A 22233-nucleotide genomic window follows, 5' to 3' on the forward strand; every position below is an offset into this window, starting at 1 on the left:
GGGACATCTGTCTCGACTGCTATACCCACACCGACATAACAGTCTGCCTAGTGGTCACTCTGAGGTGCAGGCAGAGGAGTCCGTGACTGGAAACACGTGAAGCTCTTCCAGGTGGGCTGGAGGCCTGCGGCGCCTCCCCAAATCCAGAGCTCAGACCTGGAAGGCCAGGGATCTCCATGCTCAGTGTCAAGGCTGTGACGATGGGCTCAGGGGTCAGACTGGCCAGGTTCAACTCCCGGGTTTGCCACGTACCACTAAAGCCCCTTCACTTCTCTGTGCTTATTCTCTCTCCTCAGAATGAAGATAATACCTCCCTCTCAGAGGCACCACAAGGATTCAATGTGACAATGCAAGCAAAGTGCTGAGAACGATGCAGCCAATGACAGACACACAATAGCGCTGCTTTTTACATTCGACGCTAGCATGCTCCGGTGCACATGGCAACTCAGCACAGCACAGACCAGGCTTTGCGGAAACCCTGATTTTTTTTCCACTTTTTATTTCTAAGGATGGAATTGCTCCTTTCACTCTTGAGCAACAAGAATGTTGCTATTCCTCAGATTAAAATAAGTTCATCGCCTCCCATCTCACAATGCTTATGGCCATTTTTGTTACCTGTTACCTAGTCACGTAGTCTAATTTGGGGCCTTTTTGCTGAGAAGGCAAAAACATTTTCTAATCTATTCGGCAACCACATCATGAAATATCAGGCCCACCAAACACAAAAGGTCTTCATTAGTAACATGAAATAGAGACTCTGTATAATATTTCATTATTGCTTCCCTATTAACATGATAATCTGTTGCTGCCTTAAGAATTCATGGGCATGAAAGCCTGATATATTAAGTTATGGCTCCAATTAGATATATTAACCAGTGATACCAATGATATCCTGAAAGAAACATGGCAGAAATGAGAAAATCAATTTTAAATTAAAATAAAATCAGTCTTACTCTTCAATTTTCAAAGAAGCTCCTCTTTACATTAGCACTGACACTACCTCGCTATCAGAAGTCCAAAGTTAAATGCATGCACCCCGGCCCCTTCCCAACCGACAGGCATTTCGAGTAGAGTTGCTCCAACTCCTTCTCTGGGGTGGGGGAGGGTGCAAGGGGAGATGAGGAAGCAGGGGCGAAGGGAGTGGAAGGTTAAGTGTGTGTCTCCATGAGTTCACAGTCACATAACTATTCATATCAGGTACTAGGGATGGTAAGACTGGGTGGCGGCCTTCATAAAAGTCATAAAAACATGGAACTGGAAGATCCCTTAGAGATTGGCTGATCTACCATTTCCTGAGGAAATGATCCATAGAACATTAGGTTTTTTAAGATGCCTCTCTTTCTAGATAATACACACACACACACACACACACACACACACACACACAGACACACGGGTCTATGATCCATCAAACAACTCTGAGAAACTCTGCACATCCTACCTGTTTCTTGGAGTACCATAATCAACTTTAGCATTTTAAAGTTTCTGTGAACTCCTACAATTAAAAAAAAATACCCATTTATAATCTTTGGCCAAATATTTCCTGAGCTTCCTTGGCCATGTCATCCTTTGTTCATATAACATTTATGTGTAACAGGCAATGAGCAACCTTATCTGTCAACCTCCTCATTGAAACTGATAAGGAAGAGGAAATTGAGTCCACAGAAAAGTGTTTGATTTGCCAAAGAGCACAGGAGGTAGGGACTGAGTGGAGAGTATAATTCAGATCTGCTGATTCTTAGCTCCATATCACACGGCCTCTCAGAGAAATTTCCCTCTCATTCATCAATGTACCCAGACCCGCCATGCATCAGGCGTGGTGTCAGACAATAAGGCCCCCCAAAATGAAAAAGACACATAGTCCTCGCTTTGGAAAGCATACATGCCGGAGTTGGAGACAGAAATGGAAATATACCACACTATCGCACGAGAACGCTGAGGAGACTGCGGGGCAAGTCCGGAAGGAAGCGACTCATCTCCTAGAGGAGTTAGGAGAGAGGTCACACAGGTGATGCTGGCATGGGGCTTTGAAAGGTGACCAGGAGTTTGCTTTGGAATATTTCTCTCCCCTCAGTCCCTTTGGTGTTCCCACAATAGTTCCCTCATTTGGGGTATGTTTACATAAATCACCCTGCTGGTGCCACATGACTTTGTCACCTGGTTGGACCAGGGCAGCCAATCCAAAGGCTGGCCAGCACCCTACGGGAGTGTTTTCGGGGCACTGTCCAATAGAACTTCGATCAATGAGAAAAATGTCCTATTGGGCACTGTTCAATATGAATATGGTAGCCAGCCACAAACGGTGGCTGAACACAACACGGCCATGCAGTGAGGAGCTGGATTTTTAATTTTGTTTAATTTTGATTAGATAAACATTAAATTTAAACAGCCACATGGGCAGTGGCTACCACACTGGATAGCAGTTTTAGACTGATGAATAGATTCACTTTGTGATTCCAGTTTAAGATACAAGTTGGTTTGGAGTTATGCTTTAATGTTGAAATCCAAGTTTAAAAGTAGTATTGGAACATTCAAGAGATTTAGGACTTATCAGATTATAGAGATTAATGAATTACACCTAAAAATGTATTTAAATACATGGGATGAGGTATTTTTCATTGGAGAACCGAAGGACTTAAAAGAGAATTGATTTAAGGGCTTGAAAACATTCTAAATAAGTCTTTTGACCACAATGGAATTAGCTAGAAATCACTAATAAAAACTAGAAAATCCAAAAAATTGAAAATTTAACAATTCATTTATGAATACACTTTTATCAAAAACGAAATCACAGCAGAAATTAGAAAAATATTTTGAAGATAATAAGAGCGAAGATAAGATATATCGAAACTTGTAAGAAACAGCTAAAGCAATGCTTAGAGGACATTTATAACCCTACATATAAGTATTAGAAAAGAGGCTGAAGAAAATCAATGATCTCAGTCTCTCATGCAGCTAGAAATAAAAAGTAAAAGAGAAAGATGAATAAGGGCAGAAAATAAAGAAAAGCAACAAGCCCAAAAGTCGATGTTTTGAAAAGATTAATAAAGTTGGTAAATCCCTAGAAAGGCCAAAGCAAAAAAATAATAATAACAACAACAGGATATATTATTTATACATGTAGTTAAAACTTAAGGAACTGTAACAGAATTATAAATGCCACCTTAGTGATTAATAAAATTTCAGGACTTATAAATAAAACAATACGATCTGTATATGAGATGAAAGCGTAAGGAAGAACTAGGCTTATTACCATTTGTTATGGTCTCATTCCTACATGATCTCACAGTGACCATGCTGGCCTCCACGGCTGTGACGCAGGCCGAGCTGCCATGACTGCAGAGAGTGAGTGCAGTTGGTCACAGTACGCCACTGTGCTCCAGCCATGAACAGACATCCCCACCCCCCGACCAGATTTATTGAGATATAATTGATATATAACATTGTATAAGCGTAAGGTGCACGACTTGATGATCTGACACACCGATACACGTATACTTTGCAAAATGATTGCCACGATAAGGTTGGCTAACACCTCCATCACTTCACATAACTACCTTGTTCTTTTACCATGCTGAGAACATTTAAGACTTACTCTCTGAGAAACTTCTGAGTGTATAATACAGTATTGCTAACTGTAGTCACCATGCTGTCCATTAGAGACCCGGAATTTACTCGTAACTGGAAGTTTGTATCCTTTGTTGAACATCTCCACACTCCCGTCCCCCCAGCCTTGAAACCACCATTCTTCTGTTTTTATGAATTTAGATATTTTAGATTCCACATATACGTCATATCACAAGGTATTTGTCATTCTCTGTCTGACTAACTTCACTTAGCATAATACCCTCAAGATTCATCCATGTTATCACAGATGGCAGGATTTCTTTCTTTTTTATGGCTGAATAATATTCCATTATATATATACATATATAAATGGGTATATATCTTTATCCATTCATTCATCAATGGACATTTAGGTTGTTTTCATGTCTCGGTTATGTTAACAGGCCTTCTGAGACCAGACACAGGAAGAATGTAGGAACCACACCTGTGGGTTGATGGCACCTTACAGTTTTCTCAGTGCTGTGAGGAATTATGCAGTTCAAAAGAAGTATAAGAGGTTTTCTTTTCAATAGATCCAAAGCCAAGGGATTTCTCTCCTTGAAATGTATATTGAAAGCAGTATAATAGGAAAGCTGGAGACCTTTTTTTTTTCTTTTTGGTTTTTTGAAGGTTCTCCAAAAGCAATTCAAAAGCAGATACTTTAAACCGTATGAGGTCTCTTCTTTGTCAGAAACAAACTCATGTTATGTAACAGGCGGTGAACATCCTTTCCTGTGGCAGTCCTGACCCAGTGGATCATCGTTGAAAGTTCAGAGAGAGCTAAAAAGATGCCATGAAGTGGTGGTCTTCAGAGTTGTTTTGCTAATGTATCCCACAACATTATTTTGAAAAACTATAGACCCCCTTAACATATTTTTAATTGACATCTAGACTTTAATTGTAAATTTAAATAGTGACAAGGGATATAATTTCCATCATAAAGCAAAATCTAAAATTAAAAAAATAAACTTTCTAGAACTGTTTTAGATTTACAGAAAAATTGTGAATACAGTTTCCTCAACCTCAGTTTCCCCTATTATCAACGTCTTACATTAATATGGTACATTTATTATAATAAATGAAATAATATTGATACATGATTTTTAACTGAAGTCCGTACTTTATTCAGATTTTCTGGGTTTTTAACTAATGTCTTTTTACTGTTCTAGGATCCCATCCTGGTTGTCACATTACTAGTGGTCACCTCTCCTTAGCCACCTCTTGGCTGTGAGAGTTTCTCAGACTTCTCGTATTTGATGACCTTGACAGTTTTGAGGAGGGCTCGGCAGGTACTTTGTAGGATGTCTCTGAGGTGAGATTTGTCTGATGTTTTTCTCTCATTAGACCAGGGCTGTGAGTTTTGGGGAGCAAAGCCATTTTCATAACCTATATAAGTGTATGTAATATCAACATAATTTACCATGGTTGATGTTGACCTTGATCGCCTGGCTAAGGTAGTGACTGTCAGGTGTTTCCACTGTTATTCTATCCTCTGATTCCATACTGCACTCTTTGGAAGAAGGTCACTACATGCAGCCCGCACTGAGGGAATGGAGAGTTAAACTTCTTCCCTTTGTGGGCAGAGTATCCTCGTAAGTTATTTGGAACTCTTCTGCAAGGGAGAGTAGTGTCTACTCTTCCATTTATTTATTTACTCATTCATTAATTCATTTGAATCAGTGTGGACTCATAGATATTTATTTTATACTTTGGGCTATAATCCAATACTACTATATCTATATTGTTGCTCAAATTGTTCTACCTTTAGCCACTGGAAGCTCTTTCTGTTGGTTCTTGCGACCCTCTGACATACTCCGTACCAGCATAGGGTTTTTTATTTGTTTGTTTTAGTACTTCCTCATTTTCTGGCACTATAAAATGTTCCAGGCTCAAAAAACCCCAAACTACAAACCAAAAATAATCCCCAAACAAATGAAAAACAAAAAGCAAAACCCACCCCCCACCCTTGCAAAAAACAAAAACAAAAACAAAAACAAAAACATAGGTCTGGGGTTGAGCAGTGGTCAAGACTAAAGATAAAGATTATGTGGAGTCATCCACATAAAAGTGATAGCCAGAGCCTTGGGATGAAATCATCCTTGGAGAATGTGTTGATCCAGAAGATCAGCCAATTACAGGACCTTGGAGAATACTAACACTTAAGGGATGGTTGTGGGAGAGAAAACAGAAGGTAGTGGGGGAAATGGGCACAGAGATCCCATGAGAGCCCAACACTGTGGAGGCTAAAGAGAGAAGAACCCAGGAGAAGGGACAGGGGTGATGAAGTCTGAGGGGCTGGTAGGCTCGGCCTCTAGCAGGTCACTGGTAACCTCTTTAAGAGCTGTGACCACAGGGGAAGACTGGAGCTGACCATAGTGTGGGGTCAAGTAGAGGCTAAGGTACCAGAGAGAGAAGTGGTAACAGCTTCTTCTGCCATCTTCTCCTACTTCTTAGTCTCTTTAGAAGACCCTTTTCTCTGCTGCCCAGTAAATGTTGATGTTGCCTAGGACTCTCCTTGGCTCTGTGCTCATAACAGTTAAGGTTCTCTTGGTTTCGGATAACATAAAGCAACTCCAGCTGGCTCAAGCAGAGAGGTTTATTGCAAGGATACAGGGTTACCTCACAGGACCCAAAGGGTTATGACTGGGCTTTGCACATAAGCTTTAACTAGAAATCAAGTACCATAGGGCTTCTCCAGCTTCTTTCTTGTTTCTCTCTCGGTGTCTGTTACATTTTCTGCTCTCATTACAAACCAGCTGTCTCAGATTTCCAGGCCATGTGGTGGAAAACATGTCTGCCACTTGCTCCTGAGTCATACCCACTCCCTCCGCCACCTAGAGGAGAGTTGCTATGTCCCAGTCACTCTCATTCTCAACATCTTCCAAGGGAAGAGCCTGAGCCAATCAAGCTGCATAGATGCCCACTCTTGGGCCATTCGACCGAGGGCAGACTGACAAGGTCTTACTGCACAGACAGCATCAGGTGGCTTGGGGACAGGGGGAGGAACTGGGACCTGGAAGTGAGAAGCTGGAGGAAAAGCTTATAGGATGAGGGTTTGGAGTGGACTTGGGGAAGTGACAAGAGAAGGTGACATGAGCATCTTCTCACTTCTCCTCTCTTTTTTGTCTGTGCTCTAAGAGCCCGGGTCCTCCTAAGTAGCGAATCCTAGGGCTGCTCTCCTTCCTACACCAGATGCCAGCCATATCGTTTTCTTCTGAAAAAGAAAGTGGAATGGCTGGCCAGCTCTTATCAACTTCCCTGTGAGCAGCCTGCATACATCTGGGTAAGTACCCAGTAGCCATGTCTACACCCTCCCAGTGAACCAGAGGTGACTGATTCAGGGGCCAACCAAAAGCCTCTTCGTGGGGTCTTTAAACTTGGAACTGGACAGATCGTGGGTCAGTTCCTTCTTGGAATGGCGTAATGCTGACAGTGACTATGGGACAGAGGCGGTGCTGGTTCTACTTATCCCGGAAACCAAGCTGCACCCCACCTCCCCTACCATGTTATACTCCATAAGTTAGGCCACTATTTTCCAGTAAATTCCTTCTGTCTCCTTTAGTTCGAGTAGGTTTCTGTCATTGAAACCAAATAGAGCCTGGACTAATACAAGGTCAAGGGAGTTGGTTGCCCAATCGCTGTTCACAGCCTGGCCTCATGCCTACATAACACCTCCCTTTATCTTGTTATGTTTCCCAGGAGAAGTGAGGTCCAAATAGTGGTTGCAATATATGAGGTTTTGGTATTCTGGCAATTATTGAAATACTGGCATTTTGTTGGTGTATTACTCTAATTTTGATATTTTAAAAATCGTAAATCAATATTATTTATGTATTGAGATAAATATCAATGACTTGATTATTCAATTTATGATAAAAATACCTGCTGAACAAAACTCTATCCAAAGTTAGAAAGGGCTTTTAAAAGTTTTTTTCTGGAACAATTTGTACTAAAACACATATGATACTCAATGATACCATTGGTCCACTTTGTTTTTGAAATAATATTTCACTTGTACTTCTTAATGATTTTCAAACTTTTCTTCATTTTAGATAATGTCTATTTGCTAATTTTTTAATAAGACTTTATTTTTAATCAATTTTAATTTTGAAATAGTTTTAGATTTACAGAAAAACTGTGAAGATGGTACAGAGTTCTTCTCATAGACTGCTCGCCCAGTTTGCCCTATTATTAACCTTTTATATGAGTGTGACACATTTGTCACAATTAATGAACTACTACTAATACAGTATTAACTAAAGTCCATAATTTATTAGTGTTTACCCTGACTTATGACAGTTTGAGACCTTATTTTTATTCATTTTATCTGCTAATAATCTGTGTTAGCATGATACTTGCTTAATAGTTCTATTTTATAAATTTACATTTTTACTTGACCTTTAAATGTTTAATACTTTTATAATTTGAATTACATTAGATATTTTCCTAATGTTGTTAATGTTAGAAATTCTGAACACAAATAGATCAAACATTGGTCTTGACACTGGTGTTTACTGAGAATAAATGCTGAATGTCAGTGTCACGGGTTTTGCGCCGGCACAGCAGTTATGGGACCTCAGGCAGGGATGGGAAGAGTGTGGAATACGTAACGTGACGGCTGCGGCTCTCAGTGTAGGGTGGAACCAGCTGGAACCAGGGCAGGTGCAGCAGTGGCGGCTGGGCAGACCGGGGCTTGCTGCTGGGCCCCAGAATCCCCAGGCTCAGGCCATCACAGAGGGTTCTGCAAATAAGTCCTTCCCCCCAATACCCTCACTCCGCTCTGTTCTTCCTCTGTATACAGCTGGAGAAGACTTATCTGTGTTAGCCCAATGTGGTTTGTCTTGCACAGCCAGTGGTCTGGGGCCCTTTTTGAATGGTGATTTTGACTCTGGGTATATTATCTTAGAAATTCTAAAATGCCTTGCTCATTGCTTAGAACACAGTAAGCATTTGGTACAGGTAGGTGCTATTACTTGCTCAACCAAAGTCAAATGCATGAAGGAAACTGGCCCCATTGGCCGGAAAAAGTGACTCCTCTCCTGAAATTAGGTGATGAGAATCAGGGAGCCTGGGGGGTGTGGTGAGGACTAGTAAATGAATGGAGCACCCCGGCCTGCAGTGTGGGGTGGGAGTGAGGGGTTGAGAGTGAAGGAGAGGGGTTGGGGATCGCCCCGGTGGCAGTGCCACAGCAGGGCTCCTAGCCACATGAAAGGAAAGTACCTGTAACGTCCACCTCTAGGATTCTGAGATGCTAGCGATTATCAACATTTAAAAACCATGATGAAGAGTTTAATCGCAAGTATGTAGTATTACATCATATGTAGAGTGAAGTTTGACATTTAAATACATTACAATCTACTGGTCTCCCCAGAAGTTACGGAAAGCAGCTCACATGGTCAGGCTTCATTTTGTCCACACTTCATGGCGTATTCGAAGTCTTTAAAGCTTACGTGACCATCCGAGTCTTGATCTACTTCCCTGGAAAATGAAACAAGAAGTTATTTAGAGGTTATTTCCATCACACTTACACATCAAGAGCACATCAGAAGCTTCATTTCTTTGTATGTCTATGTGAGAGACACCTATTTCATCTACTTGAAGGCTAAGGTTGATGCCTATTTCTTTTCCTTACATCGATGAGTGGGAAGGAAAGGAAAAGGTATTTGTTAAAACCTACAGGAATATTATATTCAATACATTTAAAGGAATGAAGTCAAATGCACAGGTTACATGAGAAAAGCAGGAATGACAGTTTTTCTAGTCATCCTGTAAATTCTCTCTGTGATATATCAATAAACATATACGCATTACTTAACAAAAAATGAGGAATAAACCAACAAGAGATCAGAACATCTTGGAAATAATAACAATGGAAATAATGATTGACATCCTGCATCGCATGCCTTACATTCCTTGTCTCATTGAATTTCTGCAGTGATGCTGGGATGGGTCCATTTTACAGATAGAGACATGGAGCTTAAAGAGGTTCAGCAGTTTCACAAGATCAAACTGCTGGTAAGTAACAGACCTGGAACTCAAATCAGATCATTAAATTCCGAGACCAGGGCTCTATACTCTACTGCATGTTGCCCGCTCTATAAATAGGATATTCCAGAGAGAAGTTGTTGAATTGTGATTCTCAGGTGACTAACTCTAGCTCCAGAAGTGCTCACTGGCTTCATTCATGGCCTCATAAGCTCTGTTAAATCCTCACAAAGCACCCAATCAACTTTTCTGACTCCTATCAAGAGTGGCGAAGATGTGAGCCTCTGGCTGGTGGCTGAGGGCGTGGGTGGCCTTGGCTAGGTTGGCCCTGTGCCCTGGCTCAGACAGGAGCACTGCCCGCCTCCCCTTCCCAAACAGGGAGCAGAGAAACGGGACCCAGTCCACATGGGTAGGAACAACAGAGGGATAAAATCACGGCATAAGCAACACATTCAATCATTCCCAGTAAAAGCAACGTTTATTTAAAAGGTGTGTTTGAAGGGATAACTGATGAGTAGCGGTCACAATTCCTCCTTGCGGGGCGTTCTAAAACAACACATTACATGCCTTATGCAAATTATACCTTGTTGAAACAACCAATGGTATCAACCATGACACAGGGCTTTTTAAAGCACAGACCAGCCCCAGTAACGGGGCCACTAATCACTGTAATAGTTTTAAAGCAGGCTTTTAAAATATCGAATTCTAAAATAAACTTTCTGAATATTTCATGCTAAAGTCTCTGAAGTCTATAATGGTTCTGGATAGAGCAATGATAATTTTTCATTCTTTTGAAGTTGAGAAAATCCCCACTTCTCTGCCCCAGGGCAAAACCATGTTGCAGTGTATTCGCATAAAATGATTGCAGACTGTGGAGGCCATTACTCTCGTTACTTCTTTTGGTAAAGTATACACGACAATTTCATGCTATATAGGACCAAAAGCAGAATGTCAGATCTCTGCTAAGGGATTAGAAATAATCAGTATCATATGTTACTGACTACAGAATAGAAATCACCCCTTTTATTAAATTAGATAATTGAAGATTCTTAATATCGCCTAAGTATTTTTTTCCCCAAGGAACTGGATTAGATAAATGGCCTTTTTTCTTTCCGCTCTGAACTGGTATGGTTCAACTCTACATCTCATAGGGTGAGTTAAATGGATAACCTAGAAGAGTGATGTTTAGAATAACCTGCTTCTGATAATATATTTTTTTAGTGTTTTCATTCACTTATTGAGACGCTGTGAGCTTGGAGAAAAGGGAATCCCTTTGCCCCATTTTCTCAGTAAATAACCACCACTGAAATTGCACTAACTTCCTATTTTTCTTGCTGTCTTTGCCAAAGCTTCCCATCACAAAATGGGCACGGTCTAACTGAGAGGTGTTAAAAATGGAAAGGTTTATTCATAAGGTGTGGAGTGGCATTTTATTCACGTAACGAGTAGAGGAACGTCATGTTTATATTTAGAATGAGACATGGTAAAACGCTTTCTGTCTTCCGATTTTTCTTCCTCATCACACATATATATGAGCAGATCTGGTCGCCTCGAGGGGCGTGAAGAGGAAAATTCACATTTCAGAGCTATAATTTTAAAAGCTAAAATATACTGTATTCCATTGCAGACGGAATTATTCTGAAGAAGGAAGGTTTCACAGCACCCACACTCAAATCATTGTGTGATCAGAGAGCACATGTGGCTGGTGGGTAGAGGAGAGGAAGAAAACGTCACTAGGTAAAGTTTCATTGTTTCTGCTTTTAGCACTTAACCCTGAAAGGAGTTTACTCTAGTTATGAAACTCGAGTGTGCTGTTTTTGTGTCACCAACATACATTCAGAACTAAAATAATCCGCTACCCCTCACCCTGACTAAAAATAAACTCTAGGAAGGCGAGAGCTTTCTCCTGTTCCCTGTTGTGTCCCCACTTCTTAGCCCAGAGCAGGCAAGGCATGTGTGCAGAGTGAGTGAATTTGTGAAGTAAGTGAATCTGGGGAAACAGTTGACAACGGTATGGAATATCCAGGAGGCACTGGGGGATCACAGAAGGAGAGAGTCTATCACCACTGTCTTCATGGAGTCTGTCTACTAGCCGGAGAAATAATACACACTGGAGAAGGCACCTAGGAACCATCGCTCAGGGACTATTAGTAATGGCCAGTTATGGTTTCCAGGCCCAACTGCATTTTGTAAACAGAGACCTGGTATGAGAGAGACCAAGTGAGAGATGAACTCTGGAAAATGAGGCTGTGGCGTAGAACAATGGATGGAAGAAACCCCTGGAGTGTCAGGCTGAGTAATTTAGAGATAAAGAGCAGAAAACTGGACATGCGGGCAGAACACTGGACTAACCTGTCCTACAGCTGAGGCCTGAGCACACCAACCCAGTTAATTAAGTAGCTGGTCTTTTAACAGACACGTGGATGCAGATATACAGTTGACCCTTGAACAACGTGGGAGTTTGGGGTGCCAACCCTCCAGTCAAAAATCCACATGTAACTTGACTCCCCCAAAACTTAACTACTAAGCCCTATAGACAACATAAACAGTCGATTAACACATATTTTTTGTTATATGTATTATATATGGTATTCTTACGATAAAGTAAGCCAGAGGAAAGAAAATGTTATTAAGACAATCGTAAGGAAGAGAAAGTACATTTATAGTATTTATTGAAAAAAATCCACATGTAAGTGGACCTGTGCAGTTCAAACCCATGTTGTTCAAGGGTCAACTGTAGACATACATACAGGCTTATACGTCAGAACTGGCTTGTCAAAGGCATTAATAAACTTCTGCAGATGTACGAGAAATAGAAATTGTTATTAATAATAGCTGCATTTAGAAATGTAGGTCCAGGTAAGGACTTTGGTTTGCTTGCTTTTGAGATGCAAAAGAAAGACCCAGAACTGATTTTGGGAATAGAGACTCAAGAGAGCTGAACTGCTCTGTACGACTCAGTGTGAACAATTTAAGGTCATCTGGGATGAAGGGAATGACAAGATCAGAGAGCGGGTAGAAAGAGGGAGCTACTGAGGGGTGGAAGCTGGGACCCTACACGAGGGGAACCGGCCCAAGAAAACGTCCCCAGGGGTACCCTGATCAGAAGTCCTTTGGTTGACTGGTATGTTTACTATGTGCTTCGAAGTTGTATTACTTGGCATAAACTCTTCCCTATCTTCATCAAGGATGCAAAAGACACTTAAGAGGGATAGTGTGTTGTGGGGTGTCCTGTTGAGTTAGGGGCTGAAAATTGAGTTAGGCGATGCGTTCACTCTGAGTGGGTGCCAGAGAGAGCAAAGAAGAGCAATGGGGATTGTAAGCCAGCCCAACGGCTGAACAAATTCAGGGAAATGAGAACTCAGAGACAAAGCCTTTCAGAAATTTGCAAAAAAATCTTGGGAAATGTTTTAAAATTCTACAGGGTGCGGAATGGGGGTTCCAGGCAATGCTATGTGGACCGTGCAGTGTACGAAGAGCCCAGCTGACACTGGGGTTCATTGAGAATTTCAGGCAGGACTTGACTTGGTCCATTCAGTTGAGTTCTGACCATTTTCATATCTGTTAAAATACATTTTCCAACTCGTCATATAAGTAGTTATAATTGCTTTCATCAGCACAAGCTTCAGCATTTGCATCTTTCACATCCTGATTTGTCAGGAAAGATTTTGTTCTCCCTCTTTGTGATGCTGTGCAGACTTCGACAGCCCAGACTAGATGTGCTCCCGTGACCCAGAAGCTATGTGGTCCCCACTCTGAAAGAACCAGAGTTTCACACCGTGAACCTTTGTTAAGCTAGGCCATAGTGTTGCTCTAATACGGTCTGAAGAGAAACACAAGTTGTTTTTTAATTTAAAAAAGATGTAAATAGTGAATGTTTCTCACAAGTAGTAAATGTGTTTTTTTCGTACAAAAATATTTACATCATCACGATTTCTTGTAATGTTTTGAAAGTAGTTATTTCTCAGAAAACAGTTTTTTATTGTAAAATAATGTGTGAGTACACCATGGCCAGCTCTCCAAAGCCGGGTTTCAGACTTTGCTTTTGCCCCTAGGAGAAGGAGAAGAAGAGAAACAAAGAGGCAATGCTTTAATTTCATTACACTGAAACAATGAAATATTCTCTATTAAAATGATATAAAGACTATAAAAGTGACATTTTTAAGTAGAAACAAGACTACAAACTAGCACATATATTCTAATTGCAATCTTATACACATCTATATTCATTTGGGCAGAAGTTGAAGGTTACATGCTAAACAGACACTTTGTCTTATGAGTAATTTTGTCTTAAAATATTCTTTACATTCTTGATACCTTTTTCAACTGATGGAATATTTCCTTCCTTTTCAGTCTGAATTTTCTAAACAAGTGACCTTACTTCTCAATGTATAAATCTTCAACAGCTAGAGCAGGGTTTTCCAACCTCAGCACTGTTGGCGTAGGGGGATGGGTCGCTCTGTGTTGGGGGCCCGTCCTGTGCGCTGTAGGATGTTTAGCAGCACCCCTGCTTTCCACCCACCAGATGTCGGTAGTACCCTCCCCCTGCCCCAGTTGTGACAGCCAGATGTTGCCAAAGTGTTCCCTGGGGGTCGAAATCATCCCTGTTTGAAAACCACTGAGCTAGAGGAAACAAAGTTGGAGGCAGTTTTTTGGAACATTCCAGCTGCATCTGCACTTACTAAAATAATTGCCTTAAAGACTTTTTCTTTAATGTGATTTCAGGGGCAGCTGAGGCATATATGTATCTTGGATGGATTATGCAGATAATTGCCTCAGCACTCAGCCTTGCCATCACCAAGGTTTTGAATTGAGCCCAGAGAAAACCCCACACAAGATCCAGCTCCTGGTGGAGATAACAGAGCTAGTGACAGGCGTATGTATCTGTGTTCCCAGCAAACACACTGACAGAGAGCAGTTATTCTGAGCCACCACGATAGTCACATAGAGTTTGGAAAGTTGATGCTGTATTGATTCACCGGAAACATGAATGAGAAATTTAATGTGGAGGCAAAGATTTAAATGAGAAAAGTTTTCTTAGTGGAATTTTGGGGATGGGGAAAAAGAGAGAGAATCTCTTTCTCTTTGATTCTTTATGGAATAATTTAAACTAAAGTCAAAACTGCCATTAGAGACATTAGGGACAAAGCTGTCATACTGACTGAACAGTGAGAGTAAAAATTACCCTCCAAGCAAGGAGCCCCTGCTGGGGATGAGAAGACCCGCCAGTTGAAGATGTGATGATGACAGCTTCTCCCGCAAGCAGCCTCCTTTTCTGAGGCACCCGCTGGTTCTTCCCACTGGCACACTTGCCTCTTTGTTGATGAGAGACCGCAGGGCTCTACCCAATTCAGCCAGTAATGTGTTTATTAATTTTACCTTTTTAAAGATACATGTTAAGAAAAGCCATTCAGACACGCGGGAAAGATAAGATAGATAATTCCTGGTCTTTCCTATGTGACGTTGGCAATTCGGCACGTGTTGGACGCCCTTGGTGCCTCACCTCTCACACTCTCGCCATCTTCTACTGCAGCCATTGCTGGGAATGCCTCCCCTCAGCTGCACTCTGCACCAAGTACCTCCGGTTATTTGCCTGGAACTATTCTGACACCTAGATGGGGCCCTCACACAGATGCAACCTGGAAGCGCGAAGAAAGAAGTAACGCCCCATAGGCAACTGGGCCAATGAGGGAATGGTAGTCAGTGGATAACTGCTTTCTCCTTCTGTCCCTCAGGCACACAACTCAGAGGTCATCTCTTGGCTCGTGGTTCTGGTGAGACCGCGCTCCAGTCGCTCACAGAACAACCAAACTGGGTAAGAGACGCCTGCGTTGGCTTTCGCTCATTCTGCTGCACTCTTGGCTCACTGAGATTATTTTCCAAACAAACAACCTGCACGCAAGCCTCATCTAAAACTCTGCTTTCAAGGAAGGACCCGGGCTAACACAGTGGAAAGTTTATTTTGAGGGATGAAGTTCTCACAGGGCATTGTAAATTGCCCTCAGCAATAGTATGTCACATCGGAGTCTCATTCAGGTGACAGGGATCTCACTACTTGAAGTGATCTATTCTCTGATCTAGAATGTTCTTCTATTTGAAGAGTAGATTTTAAGAGCAGATTAAGTATTGCCTTTAAGAAGAGCTCTGATGTTTGATGTTCCAGGCAACTGAAATATCAGAGTTAACGGAAAAAGATACAGCAGTCTTCTCTAATATGCCTGTCTTGTTTCATAAGTTAGTCTGTCAACAATAAATAGCATTATTAAACTTTAAGTATTCCTTCAGCATGAGAACATTGTATTTCTGAATATAAGAGAGTTCTCTGCCTTTTGGATATAGAGGTATAGCTATGGACTGGCCATGAGCAGGTGGTGGACTTGGCTGTTTAGGATGAACCGTGAGGGATAAAAGGATGGCCAGGTCAGGCCAGGAACAGAGAATTATACAAGCCAGACAAAACTTTCACCTCGTTCAGACCAGGCTCAGCCTATGAGATGAAAGATGCAGTGGACATTGTCGGTTACTCCCCGGGCGTCCATCTCACCTCATCTGTGCTATGCAGGAGCTGTGTGGTTTGGATGGACAGATCTCCACCCCAAGTTCCAGAAGTGGGATCTGACTGGCATTCAGCCAATCCCTATAATCCCACCCTCCTTATCACAGCGATGGTTCAAGGATTGGTTGCCTTAAGCCAATTTAATACATGGCCTTCGTCCCTTGGCGTGGCTGATTGGTAAAGAGTTGGTCCAACCATATGAAGCCTAGGAATTTTGTTTGAGAGCTGAGAAAGGAGAAGCTCTTTCACTGGACAGCTGGATGCAGAGGTGAGGTTGGTAATACAACAATCCTTTTCTTACCGTAAAGATGCAATCTCCACAACAGTTCTATGATCCAATGGTGCTCTGATCCAAAAATTTATCCACATGCTTTTAAATGTCAATTATCAGCCTGAGAATGGAGCTACACAGACTGAGAAGAGCCAGAGGAATAGCAGAGTGAGTAGAGCCTGATCAGACCACGCCTGGAGTATGCTCTATATCGAAACTCTTAGTCACCTGACCCAATAAATTCCCTGGGTTGTTTATGGAAGTCTTAAATGGATTTCCTGATACTTGCATCCTGATATATACCAGGTTTCTTGTCAGAAATCTCTTCTAAATCTTGCAATATCTGGCACTTGGTAGACATGGGATAGACACTCAATAAATATAATGTTTTTGAAATAATTATTCCATTTTGAAAGGAACTCTAAAAGAAGTCAAGTTTCTCTTTAAGAGGTGCTATCCCAAGATTCTGGACTATTCTCCATAGTTCTGCATTCTAAAGAAGTAACTTCCTTGCTGTATCTAAAAATATTTCTGTTCACAGTGTCTTAACTGTGATTATGTCCTAAAAGAGCCTATTGATGGAACTAGTATGTTTTTTTTTTCTAAAGATTGATAGGATAGATTCTCTATTTCAAGAAAAAAAGGAAAAAAATGGATGTGAAATGCAGTCACAGCTGGCAAAAGTGATTGACCATAAATAATGACTCACTTTTTCCTATTTACTAGGTTTTAAAAATGAGGAGTCTTACTTAAAGCTAGAAATATTTTAAAAGGAGGAAAGAACGTTATTTCGTTGACATTGACTATTGACTACTTGTGGGCACGTGGATGAATGCAATCACCACGTAGCCTACAGTCTCGTTTCCGGCATATAGTTTCATCATATTCCTTCTCTAATAGTGACATGATCTTTTTTCACAGTTTGAATCTCTGGAAGAGAAATTGTGATGTAAGAAAACGGCACAGATCAGAAAGCTTGAAGGATGAAGAACAAAAGCCCAAGGGAACATCTTTGAACTCGTCATAAAAGTCTAGTTCTTGTCCTTTTAGGTGACTAGATCTTCTGGTTTTCCCCCATGCCATAATCTGTGGAATGGGCCTACTGGGAATGTGGCAGTATGGTCCACCAGGAACACTCACTCGTGAGCCCTCCTCTCAGCAAGGCTGTTGTTGAGCGGGGTGACCCTGGGCAAATCTCTTAGCTGCTAAGACTCTCAAGCTCCTCACTGGTCAAGTTGAATGATTGGGCTATGATTCAATACAGCTCTGCATTTTGATGAATCTACGCTGGATCTTAATATACAACTAGTGTCTTTGTACACAGGAAAAAGTTGAAAAGCAACCCAATTCCCATTAGCCATTTTTAGCCTTTAAAAAGTAGCTTGAGTCTTTAATCCTGTGGACAGCTATAAAGAACCATAAACATATATAAATGGGGGGGCGGGGAATGATCCCACCTTCAACAGTGTGAAACACAAATGGAGATAAAGCCATTTCTATTTCAAATATATAATCACTTCAGCTGAGATATCTAGTATCATCTTGAACTTGATTATGAGATAAAAGAAATGGGACAGAGATGGCAATCATTTAATCTCTTAAGAACAACTATTCTGAAGAGCTTTTCACTGTATGCTAAATAGATTCCTGGCAGGTTATGATCTGGCTAGAAAGAAAGTATAATGATGAGGAAAATTATGTTTTCAATAACATACACTTTTACAGTACAAGTCCTTCCACAAAGGAGGCAATAAAATGAACTCTGACCACTTTAACAGATGGTGTAATGGCTCAGTGCACAGATGCGGCCTCTCTGAAAGCAACAAGTTCATATCCTTGACTGGAGGTTTAGGAATGAGCTGAACTTTCAAGTGTAATGTAGGAAAGATTACATACTTCTAGACAAGAAAGCTGAGTATTAGCGGGTTCAGAGGCTTGCAGAGATGGACTGAAAGAATAAGGCTTAATGAGCTTCATTTTGCTAATGCAACAAATAGAGATGAAGTTGAAATATGAACTACAAACATCAAGTCATTTATAAATGCCCTGCTAATAACATTGTTAGCCATTGTTTGATAGGAAGCTTGCTATTTTAAAAGCATCTTTCCTTGGAGTCAGAAAACACTAATTGTCAAATAATGCTTATTTTCTCTAATAGTATAATATTTTCAAGTGGAATATATTTTTAATAATATATGATGAGGATTGTAGAGATTTTTATTTTCTTTTTAAAGGTATTTTGATAAATTGAATCTAACGTTTATCTGAAAAAATACATCAGAAGATTCAGAATATTTTTCGAAAAATAGTAATATCAAAACAAAAACAAAACATAATGCCTCACTAATTAAAACAGTGTGATTATGACCCAAGAATCAATGAATGAGAATAGCATCCAGAACATATCTACACATATATGTATATCTCTCTATATATATTGGATAGGAATTCAGCAAAGGTCAAAAGAGGCATTTTAAATTGGTGGGGATGAAACAGGTTGGTATGAAAAGAAGCTGGGATAATTGGCTATCTACTTTAGAATGAGTGGAGTTTGATTTCACGGCAGAACCTGCTATGTGTTCAACAAAACTTACTTCTCTCCCTTCCTGAGAATATAGCTAAACCTGGTTTTCCAGCCTCCTTTGTAGTTAGGCATGATTAGGAGTTCCGGCAATGTAATGATAATAATATAAGAATATAGAAACAAAGACTATCCATTGCTCCACATAACTAAAAGCTTTCGCATTTCAAAGGAGTGTACAGGACTTGACAGCCATCTGTGGGCTATGCCATGGCCAAATCCTAAAAGAAACTCTCATACTGTATTAGCAGAGACTCACCAGTAATCCAAGGGATTTACTCTATAGAGCTTGATATTAAGAACATAATTTAAAAATTCTAGCAGGTCACATTCCCCTCCCCCACCCCCAACACACACACACACTTTTTTCCATTAAATAAGGATGTAGAAATTTACAAAAATTAAGGGTTTTTTTTTTTTTACTGTTTACCCTATAGTTTTAAATAATCCATTTAGAAACATAAGATTTTTATATCCCAGCCCATTTCTCACTGATGTGCATTGCTGAACCAATAGAAAATCTGGCTTTAGTTCAGCATAATTATAATAAATTATTTACATTTTTGCTTACGACATGGTCCCAGCATTTAAAAGCTCTGTGTCTGTGGACAATGATAATCAACATAAAAAAATGAATATTTCATAATGAAACAATTCCCTCGGATTATTAGAAGCCCTCTATTAATAAAAGCCCACCGATAATCACAAAGTCACATCAAATGGAATGACCACCAGGGCTTTTAATATGAGAATTTCAGTGGAAAGAGATGGAGGTTCAGAGGGCACAGGACAAGTGTTTAGAATATTATGAAATGCACAGAGAAAGTGAACACGGCCAGAGTGATCAAGTCTTAGGGACTCCCAAGTACAAGTTTAGAGGGGAGATTAGGACTGAAACCCGAAAGTGCTTCTTCACTCAACAGCTAGAAAACAAAACTTGTTTTCTATCCCTGAAATAACAATTCTCAAAGTTAGCATGGGGATGGGGGAAGAGCAGGGGACGCACTCCCCTTAATGAGGTTTCACAAACTGCATACGACACTCCCCTGCCCTAACCCTGACAGGCCTCTCGCCCCCTGCCCAGCACTGAGAATCATTCTCCAGTTGGGTGCCCACTGACGTGGCATCTGCCTTAGTGGGTGGGCTGTGGGGTGGGGAGGAGAATCTTCAGAGGTTTCAGGCTGAGAACAGAACCTGGCCACTAGGGGTTTCATTAACATGTAAATCACTAAGGGACATTAGAGGTGTTAAGGGGCTCTTCCTAGCCTTGGGGAGAAACTGTGCTCTCCCATAAATGGCCACACCGAATACCAATGTCAGGAATTCAAATTACTGGCCCCATGCAGTGTGACACTTTCTGCCATTTATCTAGTCTCTGGTGCCTGCAGGCAGGGCCCGTCATTGATTACGGAGCAGCCACGGTAAAAGGTCGGAACCATCATTAAAGACATCGAGTGTTGATCTGTGCCGGCTAAGTGAGTTAAAAGGTTCGTGCCCTTCTAGTAACAACTCAAAGAGGCTATTTCAGGATGTTTATTAAACAAATTAAGTATTTACATTATGCCCAAGCACAGAGGCACAGCCACTAAGTACCTAAGTATGAGAAGAGGAAACCAAGGGAATTAATGCTGGAATAACTCTGCTTTTTCAGTTTTCTAGACGTGGGTGCTGAGAACCCTCAGATGTGTGGGATGAGCATGAGTTGGGCCGGCATCAAAGGCGTCCTACAGAAATCTTTTTAATGCAGTTGAACTAAAGTCACCGGGAAGAGTTCATCCTGACCCAGACGTTCTCCTTCTAGAGTGTACGTCTTGGTAAGCAGTGATAAAGATTGAAGAGACTATTTAGGAAATCTGCTTCAAAGTCTAAAAACTTTTTTTTTTTTTTTAAAAAAAAGGGACATATTACTTCTACACTTTTCCCCAAGATTTAAAAGTTTAATGCAACAATAATAATGGAACTGATCCAAAAAGAATATTTCCTTTAGCCTATGGTGTGCGCTACAATAAAGGAACCGTACTTTCTGAGTTACGACGGTCCATGGATATTGGGCCATCTGTGTTTTGACTACTATCCTCCTCACTTGGTTGTAAACTTGTCATGGGCAGAGACCACAATGCACCTTGTTCACTGTACTTTACTTAGCACTGGACACAGTGCCCGTCACACACTGGCCTTCAAGAAACATGTGCTGACTATGTGCACATGTGAAAAGGAAAGTTTGGAGAAGGGAGAAAAGAAATATCACTCGCCATCCCAGGACCTTAAACCAATTACTCTGAAAATATTGGCACTTTTCCTTCTGATTTACATAAGGACATTTTGTGTCCTGTTACTTTAAAAATAATATAAACATTTCTCCCCACTGTTATAGTCTTTATCATTTTCATTCTTTAAAGGCACTATATAATTTTATCAAATTGATTTATTTGTTGAACTTTTAAAATGCCCCAGTTTCTTTGCTTTTACAAATGTGTCAAAGATCACATTCATTAATAATGCTTTTTCTTCTTAGAAATAGGTTCTTGAGTTCATTTACTCATTCATCAGACACACTATGAGCCCACGATGGGCCAGGTGTACTAGGTTCTGAAGACGTAGAGGTGAGCAGGAGAGAACAGAGTCCCTTGCAGCTTTTAGTCCAGCCAGGGAGAGAATTACATAATTCTACAAGCCAAGCAAAATTATCAGTGTGCTAAGTGTACTGAAGGAGGGAAAGAGGTGCTATGACTAGCCATCCCCGTTACCCTGGCCAGAGAAGCCATCCCTGAGGGAGCAGATGGGGCTGAGAACTGAAGGATGAGCGGGGAGTTCATTGGAAGGTGGAGGTCGGGGAAGAGCTTTCCAGGCGGAGGGAACATCGTGTGCAAGAGGCTCGTGGCAGGAGAGAGCAAGGTACAGTCAAGGAACCGAAAGAAGGCAATGTGGCCTGAGTACCCAGTGAGGAGGAGCACGGAGCAGAGTGAGGTTAGAGGGTGAACTGGAATGAAACTGCTCAGGACCTCGCAAGCCATTGAAGGATTCTGGCTGTAAACCAAAAAGTGACGGGGTTTTGGATATTTAAGCTGTACGTGTCCCTGAGACAAAGAAAGTGGACATTTGGAAGTACTCACCTATTTAGCTACTCTCTTAACAAGTTAAATGATATTTATATAAATTATTTTACTTTCAACGACTTCGAGTTTATCATATATAAAAAGAAAATATGTTTAAGGTTGGTTCCAGTTCTAAATC

At 40.9% G+C, this 22233-nt stretch overlaps 1 protein-coding gene across 2 annotated transcripts in view; it reads right to left on the reverse strand.

Annotated features, from left to right (window-relative positions):
- Positions 1 to 8869: 8869 nt before the first annotated feature.
- Positions 8870 to 22233, reverse strand: part of EFCAB11 (EF-hand calcium binding domain 11) — a 118342-nt gene continuing 104978 nt past the window's right edge. Inside the window, exon 6 of one of the 2 annotated variants that reach the window (XM_039883998.1) lies at positions 8870 to 9084. In XM_039883998.1, the coding sequence (XP_039739932.1) occupies positions 9003 to 9084 (82 nt within the window). In that variant the 3' untranslated portion in view covers positions 8870 to 9002. Of the gene's footprint in view, positions 9085 to 13548; positions 13643 to 22233 lie in introns of those variants that run through there. The other variant, XM_039884000.1, reaches the window with a different exon arrangement.

Source organism: Pteropus medius, unplaced genomic scaffold, assembly GCF_902729225.1.
Source record: "Pteropus medius unplaced genomic scaffold, Ma_sr-lr_union100, whole genome shotgun sequence".
Classification (NCBI taxonomy): domain Eukaryota; kingdom Metazoa; phylum Chordata; class Mammalia; order Chiroptera; family Pteropodidae; genus Pteropus; species Pteropus medius.